Raw genomic sequence first — 15100 nt, 5'->3', positions numbered from 1 at the left:
CGCAGCCTTGCAGCCGCATGAAGCCGAGCAGCCTCGGAGCAGCCTCGGAGGACTGGGGTTCTGGAGAGGCTGAGCCTGGGGTCACATCTTGGCCCCCATGCCTTTTGAGGGAGGAACAGCAGCGTGCACAAATAATAAAGGCTAACCACACACCGCTGCGTTAGCGAGGGCAGGCTCTACTCAGCGCTTATGAAGTACTCCAGCAGTTAAAATAATTGCAGCATTGATACTAAAAAAATGCTGGACTTCTAACAAGCTGTCAGCATTCACTGGAATACCATCAGGACATCATCCCAGTAAGCTCCGCAAGCAGATCAAGGAGGCAGAACTACTCAATCGTTATCGTAAAGCCAGTCTGAAAACATCTCAACCAGGACAAATTTGCCAAATAGCTGACGAGACAAAACTGAGTCCCCACATGAGCTCCCACAGGAATCAGAAGCCAGGCACCAAAGCTGAAGCTGGCCAAAATCAAGTTCTTCACCCTGCCTGAAGCTCAGGAAAGTGACCAGAACTGCATCAACTACGGAGTCGTGTTGTGACTTCTAGGCAACAGCACACGTGTATGGACACCCGTATTTATTACACTTCGGTTCCCAAGGTCAGGCTTTAACCACGTTAGACCACAAACTTACAAAGATATTCTCACCCACTGGATTCGCAGATATTAGCGTGACAGCCGAGCCCAGGAACGCAACTTTCAAACTGCTGAAACTGAAAAAGAGGTTCTTACATACAAATAGTATTTCTCTGTATTGTCAGGTCTGCTAAAAAAGGGGAAATGAAATTCAGAGCACCGCTGAGAAGCTTTGCAACCAAGCAGTCACTGAGTAAGGAGGCACCATATTCAGCATGGAGCAGCCATGAAGTAACGCAGCTGCACGCATCTGCTTTGCCGTCTATGCTGCCGAAAACCAAACAGGTGCAAGTGTTATGAAAAAGTTTCAAAGTAGTGAAGAAACCACAAATGATCTAAATATTGGGTAGATGGGGGAAGGGAAGAACAGACGAGAGTCTTAGAGACATTCCAAGTCTGGTGTAGGCAGATTCCCTGAATTACAATCTAAAAATATTTCCCTTGCAGAACAGCCCTGACCAGATTCTCCACAGAATAAGAGTTGCATTCACAGACAGAAAACACAATATTTGGAGTCTTCAGAAACTTACAGAAACTAAGCAGATGCAATTTCAACTGTGTTGACTATATTATTTTTATTTGATCTGTGTGCTAAAGAGAAAAAAGTCAAAAATTGTATAACACGCAACACTGCCTTGGTAAAGAAAATACCAACTTGAATGTGCAAAACAATTCCTTCAACACAATGTGAAAGAATGCAATAAAACTCTAGATATAAGAAATGCAAAAAGCTAGCTTAAGTAGCAGACTGCAAATCGAAGCATTTGCTTGGCCTCAACCCAGAAGAGTTCCTCTGGTTTTCCTCCTTCTCGTGCTCCCTGTCTGACTCACCATCGCGTTCGCATTCTTCCATTCTAATCTTCAACTTTTTGATCTTGGAGGAATGGAGAATTTACCAGATATGGTGATGAAGCCAGAGTCCACCTTGTGCATTCATTTCCACATTATCCCTGGAGATTGTTTTGGCAAAGCTTCCACACGGAACCCTTCCCATTAACATTTTTTTCCATGGATGCCACCAGAGACTCAACAGCCAAGCGAGCAGGTAGGTTCTGCTTTCACGCTTTCAATGTACGCGTGTTCAGCGAGTGCACAACAGTGAGCTTTCCATCGAGGGCTGAGCAGCAGCAGCAGCCTCCTGATTGAGACTAAATTATTCATGACCTTAAGGACAAGGGTAGAGCGAAACACTGCAGAAGAACTCAAGTCTAAGTGACTGAGCAACAAAATGACAGATTAAATTCCCCTATATACCTTAAAGCAATGCACATGGGGGACCAAGAAAAGAAATGTATCTAGCTTTGTGTATGAAGTGATGGGTTTCAAACAACCCATCAGTGTTCAGAAGCAAAACTTGGGGAACGATATCCAAATTGTGAATGGCAGAGAGATCAGGATGACTGCTGACCATCTCGGAACATGAGAACCGTAGCTCGTTAAATGAAGCGATCAAAAGCTGTGTTCAAAGCAAACCTGTGGACCTTGCCAAGGATGAGAGAGTTTATAAAACTTTAAGGGAAAAAAAATGGTGAAGCCCTTGGAAGAGGAGTCGATTGAGAATTCTTAAATAGAAAATCTGCGCCAGACTCAGGAAATCCCCGATATGAAAATAGCTGGGATCTGGGAAAGGAGTCAGGTTAAGCCTTGTATACATCTGCATAAAAGCAGGACAAGCATATTTGTTTAGGGCCACAGTCAGGAGCAGGATATTGGGCAAGATGCACTCTTACAAGAAAAAATAGCTACACAGAGCAACGAAGAGCAGCTTTGCCATCATGAAATTTGCGTACATAAATTCTCACAAGTATTCCAATAAATAAATAAATTAAATGATGCTTTAGGAAGGTGGGGCTACGCTGGTGCTACCAGAACACCCATGTCACACAGGATTTTGTGGAACATGCGATGGAAGGTGGGGAGGAAAAAGGAAGAAAGATTCTGAAATTATAAAATGATGCATTTTCAATGGCTCTGTAGAGAGTAGCTTATCTTTCCTCAATTTGCAATGCATTTCACGTGCTTTTACACAACATAAGCAATGCTACCTGTGAGATTTCGCAAGTGAGCTGCAGCGAGCCAAGCTGATTTAACAGCTAAGCGCTGCGAGAAGCAGCAGTCCTGCTCTCCCTGCTGCAGCCCGTGCTGCTCCTCTTACACCGGATCCTGTTTTATCTGAAATTTCGTTGAACTCAATTAATGTAATAGAAAACAAAAGTAGCAAAATCATATCCTGTCAGTTTAGTGAGAAAAATCAGCTCACCGAGGAACAATTCAGATGCACGAGGCAGAAGGACTGAGCAGCTGGGAGGACAGGAGGGGATACTGCCCTTTTCAGCATCATGAAGTTGTTGCACATCAGCACAGCCATTTTATGAAAACTCTCCCTAATTCAGCCACTCTTGAACAGATCTTTTAGCTAAACATTCAAGAAAGAATGGATTAAAATATATATATATGTTTTCAGTTAAATGTATTTTTATGGATTTTTAGATCTTATTCAAACAGATCTATTTATATTTGAAAATAAAACAACACATCAGGATTTCAGCTTACTATGCAGCCTATCAAAATCATTTCAGTTGCATTAAAAATGTAGAAACAATACATATGTTGCTGGAAAAGTGGTTAGGAGAAGTCCAGTAAAAGACTGGCAGCAATGACTTGCTACCTACCTAGCGCCTAAATTTGCTGAGTTACTAAAAATCTTTTTCCAAAGTACAGAGAATATTTTCTCCATTCTTTACTCAGTGAGCTCAGTAAGCTGCTATTTAAAGTTAGGAAATCCAAATATCGGAAGACTCAAAAGTTACTGTCATCATCCTACCTACCCATAATAAAGCAAGTGGAGGCATGGGACCAAGATGTACTGCATTCTGGGGGAAAAAAGAGACCAGAAACACACACATCTGTTTACTAGCTATAGATAACACTTCCTCTTTCTTATAAAAACTTTAAATGCAAAGCAACTTTTCCCCCACTGTGGTCACCTCATCCAAGTTTGTGTTGTTTAACTACTGAAGATGCTTTAAAGCCCAAAACAGAACCAAACAAGTATCAGAGTGCTTCCTGACAGCTGCGCGCTGGAAGGTTCATCTCTTCCAGAGTCTCTTCAAGGCAATACGTACAGTAACAGCTCAGTTGTTTTAGAGCTGATTCCTCTTAAAATCTGATGAGCTACAGGTTTTGCCAACGACAATCTGTAAGACACTTTACCTTCACTCAGTCTCTTCAGAAATGTTTCAGGTCCCCCAAAAGGCATCTATTTCTACTATTAGCACTTGCACAGCAAACAGCGGATGTTCTAGGTAGGCAGTTCTAGAAACTTATTTTGAAATCACATAACCAGTAGTATAGCTTTGACAAGTCATCTATCAAACAAGGAATGCTGCCACAGGACTGAAAACCAATTCAAAATTTAAGAAAGGAGAAAAACTAAAGAGAGATTCTGAAAGGGCGTTCAGACACTACACAGAGCACCAGGTTTACCAGGAGACATTAACAAAAGGCATGAAAGTAGAAAGAGCTTTCTACAAAAGTATGACAGATCTACTTATTCTGTCTAGTCCACCAAGACTCTGCCAAGATGTCTGATGTAGTAGCACGTAGAAAATAACCAGGAAACTCAGGTGGCAACTGGTAGAAGTCAAGATAGCAACTTGCTATGGATGTAAAAGGACTGAAGGTTAAATATCAGCTCATGACCAGTCTTCTTGTGTCTTCAGTAAAGACTAGTCAGAAAGGAAGGGTCTTCTCAGAACCTGAAGGCACTGGAAGAAACAGGTAACTAAGAACTACAGAAACTGTATGAAATGTAATAGTGTAAAAAACTAAGGCTATACTAAAATGCTACTTTTACCCTAGGATCTCAGGGCTATCTTCTGGCAGAGGAGAACAGCGAAGGCAGAGTGCAGGTATCTGAGGTGACCACACAAGCACCTGTATGGTGACAATCTAAAAGCTGCAGTATGATCCAGATGCAATGAGTTACCTTCAGCACAAACAGGGAAACGCTGACCTGGAACCACACATCCAAACTAATCAAGCATGCTCTCCATCTAAAACAAGAGAAAATATAGAAAATGGATAGCGGGGTGACAGAAGGGATGGAGATGTTACGCAAGACTTAAAACTGAAACCTGAGTAATTGCTGGGAGAAGATACGACTGCTGTCTGCAAATGCAATGGGGGAGCAAATATTAGCAACAGAGGAAAAGCGCTGCATCTAAAACCAGCGCTACACCGCAAGCCCAGAAACCAGCAGCTCACAGACTTACCGGCTGTTGGCAGAAAGGTCTCAAACATCAGAGCGTTAAGGCTCCAGAGCCTACTTTCAATTTCTTTGATTGAGAGCAGAAGGAGAACAAATTGTATTTAATAAGGCTGGAGACTAAAGATTCCTAGAAAAGTAATTAAATGGGATGACTGCTTGCAAAATCAGGCAACCCTTTATTTAAAACCAGCAAGCCCCTAAAATTGGGGAGCCTTTTATAACTACGCAGGACTGATATCGCGTGGTCAGTGATAACAAAAGCCACCAGAACTCTTCAGCACCGGCGTAAGGCTTCAGTCAGCCCCAGCTCTGTGAAGGGACTTCTCGCTACGGGACAGCAGCAACATCCCACGCCTCAAGCCTGGGGTTTGCATTTTTTTTTTGTCCAGGGCAATGTTTTTAGTAAGCATGTCTACCACCAAACGTAAACCAAGGATTCTTCGCATACTTGCATACCAGGGTAGCTACACGAACAGGCTGTAGCCAAGCGCTGCCAGACTCTTCCTTGCCGGACAAGTCAGCAGGTTACATAATCTGTGAGTTTTTAGATCTACAAACGAGCACAGTAGCTCACCATCAGATATGTGAGCCTTGGGCCTCAGAACAATGGGGTATTTTTAAAAAGAATTTGAAATGTTCCGCGTGATATTGCTTTATAAAAGATAATGGCCTCGTTTTACTTCCTGCTTTGCAGCACAAAAATTTCTGTGTTATTTACAAGTCGATAATACAAGAATGTTTACTATTAAGTTCAGCTTTGTATGTAATATTTGGGAACCGTATTACAAATGTACAAATTAAGATCACTGGGGCTTAAAAAGACTAATATTTTTTGAAGCGTGCATGCAAAATGTAGAGAACTAACAAGTGTTTAAAGAACCAGAGAAATTCCATTGGAAAGTAAGAGATACATTTCTTAGCAGTTTCATTTCTCAGCTGTGTCCAACTCAAACATTTCATCTTTGTACCAAAACAAAGAGATGTGAAAGTCAGCACATAGAAATCAATTACAGAAGTGAAACCGTCTTGTCTGTTTTCACTACTTAGAAAAAAAAAGATTTTCAAATAGCTGTTTTGTATGTTTTGACAGTTGAAGTTTGTGTTTCTTAAACTTCAAAATCCTTTAAACTCATTTTTCCAATGATTCAAGTACAGGCAACCTAGTCAGAGAAATGTGCTTTGCATGAAGTCTGCTGTTAAACGTGGTGATAGCCCTTCCAAATTCTTCATTGGAGTGAGTCTTCTTGCACTTGTGCTTCTAAAATGCCTTCCACGGTGAGGTGCTGAGCCACGAAAGGAATAGAACCATTACCGCAATACAAACACGGGCACGACTAACTTCTGGATACACAGAGAGAAGTAAAGTAGTTCGTGTTCTCAAGCTGGAGTTTGATAAAGAACCAAGAACTCTGCCAGTACGCTATCAAGACAATAAAAGAAAAAAAAAGCAAAATGAAATGCAAATGAAAGGAGTAACTGATTTTCTCCATGCAACTATTACACATGGTCTCTTTCAAGACTACTTTGAACACTTGTATGTAGAGAAACCACGTATTTTAGTGGAAACCTAACCATGAGATTCCACAAACAAAACAGCAGAGAAACAAAGCAGCTCCACCAGCAACAATATCTGCAGTATCAAACACACCTACTAAACGTTTGGAAAGGGCAACACCAAACACTGGAATGCAACATCGCAAGAAAGCTTTTTCTTCACAGACTACTATTAATTTAAATATATGCAGAACTATCCCCAGATGAACTTCAGAGGCTGACTCTTTGCTAGGTTGTATTTAACAACAGCCACAAAACAGACATAGGTAAAGTACTGACAAATGCATAACATAACCCAGCCAACTGAATCGGTCACAATTTCTTTGACGTCCGTAGCAACACGCAGCACGTTTCAGTATGGGTCTTCGATTCGTGAAACACCCGGGCCGTTAGGTTGAAACTGAAGTGTCAAATAATCGGTCAAAATTATCATTCCTTAGCTCTCCCAGGGGAAATTCCCAGGACTGCTATGATGCTAGTTGCCAACTGAAAAATCACTTTATCAGCAAACATACCGTATTCACTGTTCCATTTCTGCCTAGCAAAAATGAGTTTCTGTGGCTCCAACAGAATCCACTCCAACAGCACCTGCGGGGAGCCAAAGACTGACACCACCGGCAGACAGCTTCACCACATTTCTTCACTCCCTGATGAAGCAGAAGCCATCTGCATGTCAGCATTTAGGAAGTGCCCAGGAGCTCTTGCTATCCAGCACACGTTACTTTATATATCTCAAATATCAAAGTGATGAAGGAGGCAAACACTGCTGGCTTGAAAGAGATCAGTTTGGGATCCAAACGAGCATTTCCCAAACTTTGCAAAATTAGTGAATATTGAGACAACTTCAGTAGTGCTTAACTGAGCCAATGCACAAGTGTATTGACAGGAAAAAGTGCCGCATCATTTATAAACACAGGGCTTAGGAATTCTTACTCAGTGTTACAAGGAGTAAGGAACTGCTAGAAGATTTTCCCCACACTTTAAGAAACTGCTTCAACTCTCTCCAATTCATGAAGAAGTTTCTGTTCCCCCTCCACCTAACAGCACTAAGCTATGCTTGTGTTTTAAAAACTGAAGCTACCTAGAGAAAAAGCTTATGGTACACCTTCCCTTTTATGAAGCACATAAGTTACTGAAACACTGCTTGTGATCAGTCTGATGAAGAGATGTTTTCCATGAATCAGAACCTACTGGGAACAACTTAGGAGTTACTGATATACAGCCATTCCACCACACTTTTTGTAATAAACTATTTAAATCAATAAGCCGCTTTTATATCGTTTCACGTAACCATCTTTCAAACTTTTGTAACAACACTTGGAAAAACAAATATTACTCATTAAAAAGTCATAAGAATCATCAACCGTGCATACAACATTTGGTCACTTTATATTGAGATTCCATGTATTAATATATTCATGACTGAGAAAAGGTAGAGGCTTTCACGAATCATTAACCTGCATTATCAGCTGTTAGAGCATCCAGCAGCTTGCCCATGGTAATAGCACGTAGCTACCTTTTCTACCTTCTACTGCTGTGGTCATACCTCCCTCTAACATGCCCATAATGTGTTTATAAAATGCAACAGTTCGTAAATGATTTATAAAGAAATCCGAAAATAAGATGTGCCCCTGTATCTTTTCTTTTTATTTTAAACCATTTGGGCTCCAAAGACACAGTATGTGAAAGCACAAGGCAAAGATGAAAACAAGATATAGCTGGTTTTAAGATGATGGATTAAGAAGGAAAAAGGGTGTTGTTTTGTTTAAAAATATACATCTAGGGTACTGGTTACTCTCTGTACAAGCTAAGATTGCAACAGTATGATCAAGACCATAACTGTATGCACATTTTAGAAGTAGCAGAGCACCTGAACAAGTGGCAGTTTACGTATACGTAACTGAATTGCAAAATTAACTCAAGCATTGAATTAAGCCCCTAATCTGTGCAATCGCTTACCAATTTCAGCAGGTAGTTGCTTGATTTTGTTCTCTCGTATGCTAAGCATGGTGAGTTTTGACAAGTTTTTGATATCCTTTTCCACAGTAGTTATACGATTAAAGCGTAGGTAAAGAGTGGCGAGAGAGCTTAGCCTGTACACCACCGACGGGATCTCTCGCAGTTTGTTATGCCGCAGGTCAAGCATGCGCAGTTTCTTCAAGTTATCCAGAGAATCGGGCAAACTGGTGAGTGAGTTTTCACTCAGGGCCAGTGTCATCAGGTTCACAAGACAGCCCACCTCTGCTGGTAGAGACTGCAGTTTGTTACTGTATAAATAAAGTTCTGTTAACTGCGTTAACTCTTTGATAGCGGATGGAAGCATGTGTATAGACCTCTTGGACAAGTCCAAGCGCATTGAATTCTCTTCCCGGCATTTATTTAGCTCTTTGATCACTTCAGCATTGCTGGATTTTTTGCGGGTACCTGTGGCTGGATTAGGTCTTTTTATCGTATTGTCCACTGAAAAAGCTACCCCAGGCTGCGTGCTACTGGAGTCTTTCTTTCCGTCTTTGGCATCTTTCCCTTTGGTCTTAGGCTCCTTCTCTTTGCTGTCTTTCCCAAATCCTCCAGAGGCTTTGGCCTCCTTCTCCCTTTCTTTTGACGACGGGACTTTTGGATCCTTCTCTTTACAGTCCTTTTCTTTTCCCAGGTTACTACTCATGGTGACTCAACGTTTAGCAAGCACCACATGAAATCCGTTTCTGAAGTTAACAAGAACAACTCACTGCTGAGGCTACAAGGATCCTTAAAACATGCACGTGTTGAACCAAGGGAGGAGCTTCGGAGGTGCGATACCCATTTGCTACATATTGGTTCTGAAGGCACTCTTTCCCAATCCTGGTCTCAGGAGATTCAGCTGTTAGGGATTAGAAGGTCAAGCACTCCGTATTAGCATTTCTGTAACACAGGAGAGAAAAGAAGCCAAAGTTAGTGTAAATACAAAACCTCCCTTCCAGTTAAACCTTGAATGTTTCTACTTCCAGCCAGCACTCACTCACTCAGGTTAATGATTTGTCCTTCTCTTTAAACACCAACAAAAAAACCCTTGTTAACACAAAATACTACACTTACTGCTCAGAAGACCCACTGCAGTAGAAGAGCTACGGTAACTCGTACACACGAGGAAAGAAACGTACAACTCTTAAGCGTAACACTGCCTTCAGTTCTCCATTTGAGTCACGAGCTGCCACCTGATGTCACAGCTAGAGCTGAGCATAACACCCTAGTCACCAGCATGAATATTTTCTCCCCTCCGTGCCCAATCAGTCAACAAAGGTCCACTTTAATTTTAAGTGCCTGTCTCTTCAAACAAACTTATGCAGGTTTATTCTTTCAACACGAGAGAGCCTCAATTCGATCTACAGTGAAATCTAACACGGCGCTGTAACACGAACACTTCGCTTTGAGATCTCCCTCCTGACCCGTTCTGAACCACAGGTCTCTGCTTTTAACACGAAACAGCGTGCTGTCACCAGGCCCATATCCCTCGAAGACACAAACGGAAAGATTTTTAACTATTTGAAGAAGTTCATTAAAGAATAAACCAAATGAAAAGTCAACTGAAAGCTCTGAAGGAACATAGCACATTATGCTTCCAGACAAGCAGAATTAGGAAGGAGTTTCTCATAAATGTAGGATATAACATCTTTGAAAAAGATCTTGACTTTCCCCCCAGTGAATGTAATGCAGCCTAATAACTGAACAAACGTCTGAAACCTACAGAGCCCCTTTTACATTTTCACAAAATCATCACGCATCATAGGAAGCGGTGCGGATTCACGTTTCAATTCAAAACACAGGACACAACCAAGAACTTCACGATTCTGAATACTCTGAAGAGGTTTTTCAAGTTATCTTCACGGAAGAAAAGAAATGGAGAATCAGTTGCAACAACAGCTTCATGTTCCCATGTTAGTCCACCTAGCCCTAACCTAAAGCCAACCTTCCCTTGTTGGGCAGCACCCATTGACAAGGAGAGCTTTGTTTGCTTTTCAGAAGAGCACCTTGCTTTTCCCAGCCACAAGAGCTGGTGAAGTCTCCTTAAAACCACCGCAGGAACCCTCTCTTTCATGACATTCCATCTTCTGCCCCAGTTCACAAAGCTGATATCAAAATCAATTAAGTAATATTTTGCATGCTTGAACCATCATCAAGAACTAGAACTACAAGAAACTTGTAGCAAAGCCTAAGCGGCTATTTTTAATTGCACGGTTACACTGTGTTTGCTTACCTTCAAGTATAAACGTGCTCAAAGAACACAGGAGCACACTTTGCTCAATGTATTCCTTCACATAAAAACAAACCTAATAAAAAAAATCTATTTAGGGACAGGGTGAGGGGGGCAAGACATTTCACCTCTGCAGCAAATCAGGCTGTTTACTGCCACGGCTCACAAGAACCCTCCCCAGGAGGCAGCTCCCAGCCCTCCGCCCTGATCCATTACTGCTGCAGCATCACAAAGCCTGTGCTCCAAAACACGTACCAAAACCCTACTGCCTCCAGTCACCGCGTGCCGGAGCGCTCTGTTGTAAAGGACTACGGCAGCTTGAGAGCAGCAGCTTTTAATTTTGACATTTTCACCAACAGAGATTTCCAAAGCAGCACAAGCTAGTTCCTTATTGTATGATTAAGATTTTACGCCCAGCTTTTACAGCATCCATTAACCTGCCCTAATCTCAAGATTACCAACCTCACCACGTTCTATTTTAAAACTTGTTCTCGGCACTGTGTAATCTACATGCTTGCAAACCTCCAGCAGTAGGAAATGCAATGACTCCACATGCAAAAACACAGCTGACTAAAGGGTAAGAGCCTCAAATGTCTGCCAGCTGGTTTACACTACTAAAGGTGGCAAGCAGAATCCAGTACTAACACAGCCAGGTTCTAAATCCTGGTAATATTGAGAATATTATTACAGAGCCAGCCCCTAAAGCACCCCTCTTGCCCCCCACAAAAAAGGCTGCTGCTCTCGTGAGATTTCAATTCAGTCAAATTTAAGCCTTGACAAGAGAGACTTGGTTAATGTCTTAAAGGCACTGCAGAAGCAGGTTTTGAAGGAGACTCAGAAAGGAAAGCCAGTGGGAGACCGGTGCTGGTGAAAGGAGCTCAGGAGGGCAAATGCTCCAAGCAAGCTGCGTGCATTTCACTGGCTTCACCAGCGATGACTTGCAATCTGAAAAAACAAAGTGGGTGGGAGGCGCCCCCCGTTACAGCGTGCCAGTTTAACGTTTCATTTGACAGTAAGGGACGAAAAAATAAAATTTCGCCTATACGAAAGGATCAAAATTGAAAAATGAGGATTAAAATCAGATCAATACAAAGTGTCACTACCAGGTATTTCAACCCTTCCTCAACGTTAAGGGTGTTAAGAGGCAGCCTGCAAGCAAGCAGCAGGCAGAGGCAGCTCTCTAACGCACAGAAATGAGAGCAGAGCTCAGAGCGCAGCAGGCCTTCAAAACGCACACCTTGTCCACAATGACAAAAGGCCAGCGAATAAATGTGCTGCACCTGTCTCTTACCCCTGTACTGAGGATTTTAATTACCGCCCGAGACCACGAAACACATTCAAAATAGTCTGAGAAGGTTTAGTCTCTCTTTCCAAACCAAATAGTTCTCTAGTCCGTACAACGACCAGAACTAGCGCTTCCAGGAAGGAAAATAAAAAGCTTCCCATGAGGAACTCTGCAGTCCGACTGTCCCAAAACTTGACACAGCAACTCTGCTCAATCAAGCCAGCACTTACACAACCGAAATGCTCAGCCTCACGTAAGCGTCTCTACAGAAATTTCACTGCTGTTGCGGATCACTCAAGCTAACAGGGTTACTCGCAGATAAAGTTCAGCAGATACCCAAACTTCTGAAGGACACGAGCATAACTTCATCTAGCACAGAGGAAGCCGAATATTTTTCAAAAGGTTATTCATATTTTTCAAGCCCTTTTCATTAAAGGACAAGAGTCACCATCAATTCTACACTAGAGCCCAACAAGCACTCATTGTATTTCAAAAGGAGAGCTTCTTTTAGAGATATTTTTAGCAAAAGGAAATTCAGTGAAATTAGCCAGTTCTGCCAACTACTTCCATTTTCCAATGCTGTTCAAACTGACTTCCTGGCAATATTAATTGACATAAAAACATTTAACCATGTGCTGGAGATCTTGGGAAATGGAGCGAGGCTCCTGCTTGGTGCAGCGTATGAAGGAAAATACAATTTTTAGAGAAGCTAAAGAATATAACCCCTTTCCTGTTCCAAATATATATATTTTTTACGTAAAAATACTTGTAAATAGTTATAAATAACCAGCATCAGAATTTTGATTTGCTCTTCCTTATGTCTGGCAAGCAGATCAATACACCTGGGCTGTTTTCCTGACAGCTGTAACTGACAAAGCTTCAGAAACAATTTCAGCCTAAGCTGTACCATCTTCCTGAGCTGCCTGACAGGGCACCACACCCACCTCGTGCACACTGGCAACCTCAGTAAAGTACCCAAGTAATTGGAAAGAGATTTCAGCTGCTTTGAGGAACAGAACCCAAAACATTCGTGCAATAAGAGCTTTGTAAAAAACGCGGTAACGTAAGAACAGCAATGTTTCTAATTCCAGGAATACTACTAAACTAATGAGCTGCAACTTGGCAAATAAATACTGGTGCTCGCAGGTCATTATCTAATAAAATCTTGTCCTGAGATACAGGACTCACAGCCTTCCGTGAACAGCAGCCGGGTGAAAAAACTTAACTGTCTCCTACCTGCTACCGCGGAGCAATTTTACTTCCCCACCCACGCCCCCAAAACAAATCCGCTGCCAATATCACCTCCCAGCTCAGTAAAGCCTTTCCCCCAGTTATATCTTTTAAATACGATTTTAAGTGAACCAAGTAATTTCTGTGTTTAATAAGGCATTTAAACGCAAAATTCTGTTCCCAAATGCTCCCAACAGACTTCTGTACGATTCCTTAGGCTCTGAGGACCTCCAACGGGTTTTATTCCGGGATGACCCAGACCCAGAGGCCCACGGGATGGGCCGAAGCTCCCCGCTGGGAGCTGCAGCAAGGCCCCGCAGTGAGACCCCATAGCGAGACCCCACTCTGTGCTGCTGCTCCCAGCCCGGAGCGTCCAGCCCCGTGCCAGCCCCTCGGCTCTCAGGGGATGCACCAGGCTCTGACTCACAGGTAGCTGAGTTTCCTCTGGGTTCACCCAGGCAGCCTGAAGATGTCTTTAAGTGAAAGAAGTGCTTCCCCGCTGCTGAAGTACCTCCTCTCTCTCAGGTGAGGAGGCGGAGCAGCGGCAGTCCTTTCTGCCAAGGGGCACCACCGCGGCACGTTACCTTACACGACTGTCGCTTTGCAGCGCCGCTGAAACACTGCTGCTTCCCGCTACGTGTTTCAGCAGACAAAACGGGTGCTTCAAATCACAGATATATCACACACCCAGAACAATAAAACTTTAAGGCTTACATTCACTAAAGCCTAATACATTACACCCAAATCGTATGTGATTTTGCTTATTTTATAACGTAGCAGGAGGCCTAAAGGCCTGCGTTTAAACTGAAAATCCCTTATTACATGTATAGTTTTATCTTAGGGAATAGAAATTATTTTTTTCTTTATTCCAGTTGTGCTAGACTTAACCCAGAGGCACACAGCACGGCCTGGGCTTTCCAACCCAAATCACAGGTGAGGATCACTGAGCATTAACCATGCCAAAGAAATAAGGAATCAGCTCACACTGACACTCCGGAGTAAGCAAACAGTGATTCCACTACATAGTAATAATAATAATAATAATAATAATAATAATAATAATAATAATAATAATAATAATAATAATAATAATAATAATAATAATAAGTGTTTTAAGGCAGCAACTCTTATCGAGGAAATTCTTGGTCAGACCTAAGTGGCTTTTAACAGCAAGGCAGAGTTCAAATGCTATCTAGGAATTGCAGCAACACCTGCGCACATACAAACAAGTTTGAGAAAGTTACCTCTTAAAAGTGCTTACCTTTTACTTAGAATAGTGTGGGATATCTCAAAAACATTACATAGTGCACTACCACACAAATAAGCAACGGCTGAAACTTAAAGTCTAGCCAAAGACCTTCCGTTCTCAATACCACATATGCAAAAAGCGATGGTCACTACTCTCATTTCAAAACCCCAAAAGCTGAAGCCAGGCAGTCACTTGCAAACAAAGCAAATTCTCTCCTACAATTTACTAGCTTCAACCATCTGACCTAACAGAGTTTTCATCAGTGTGAGCGCAGCTGAGCTCCTGCTGCTGCAGCCACCAGCAGCCCAGCCGGGAGCAGAGCGCTGACTCAGTCACCGAGCGGTCGCGTTCCTCCTTCGAACACAAAACCTCACTCTGAGGCTCGCAGACAGCAGGAGAACGGCTAGCCATCACGGAGCCATAGATCACAAAAGTAGCCTGATCCATCCGACAAAAGGAATGCTCCCGGGACACGCCGGCCAGACACTTCGTGTTTTCCTTCTTTGGGCAGAAATCTCCTCCAGCTCGGAGCTCAGGACTGTGAGCGGCGGCGTAACGCTGCCACGGGGTTCATGCCAACTGGACGGCTGGCTTGCTCTGTTGAGAAGGCAGGCCACTAAATTCACCTCGGTCCCGTAGACGAACGG

At 42.6% G+C, this 15100-nt stretch overlaps 1 protein-coding gene across 3 annotated transcripts in view; it reads right to left on the bottom strand.

Moving 5' to 3' along the window:
• Positions 1-15100, bottom strand: part of SHOC2 (SHOC2 leucine rich repeat scaffold protein) — a 64501-nt gene that overhangs the window by 28741 nt on the left and 20660 nt on the right. For 2 of the 3 annotated variants that reach the window (XM_040564147.1, XM_040564149.1), the window contains exon 2: positions 8421-9359. In XM_040564147.1, coding sequence (XP_040420081.1) covers positions 8421-9123 — 703 coding nt within the window. In that variant the 5' untranslated portion in view covers positions 9124-9359. Of the gene's footprint in view, positions 1-8420; positions 9360-10692; positions 10788-15100 lie in introns of those variants that run through there. The other variant, XM_040564148.1, reaches the window with a different exon arrangement.

The sequence above is a fragment of the Cygnus olor genome, chromosome 7, assembly GCF_009769625.2.
Source record: "Cygnus olor isolate bCygOlo1 chromosome 7, bCygOlo1.pri.v2, whole genome shotgun sequence".
Taxonomy (NCBI): Eukaryota; Metazoa; Chordata; class Aves; order Anseriformes; family Anatidae; genus Cygnus; species Cygnus olor.
Note: the sequence above shows the minus strand (reverse complement) of the source record. Positions and strands in the feature narration are given on the sequence as shown.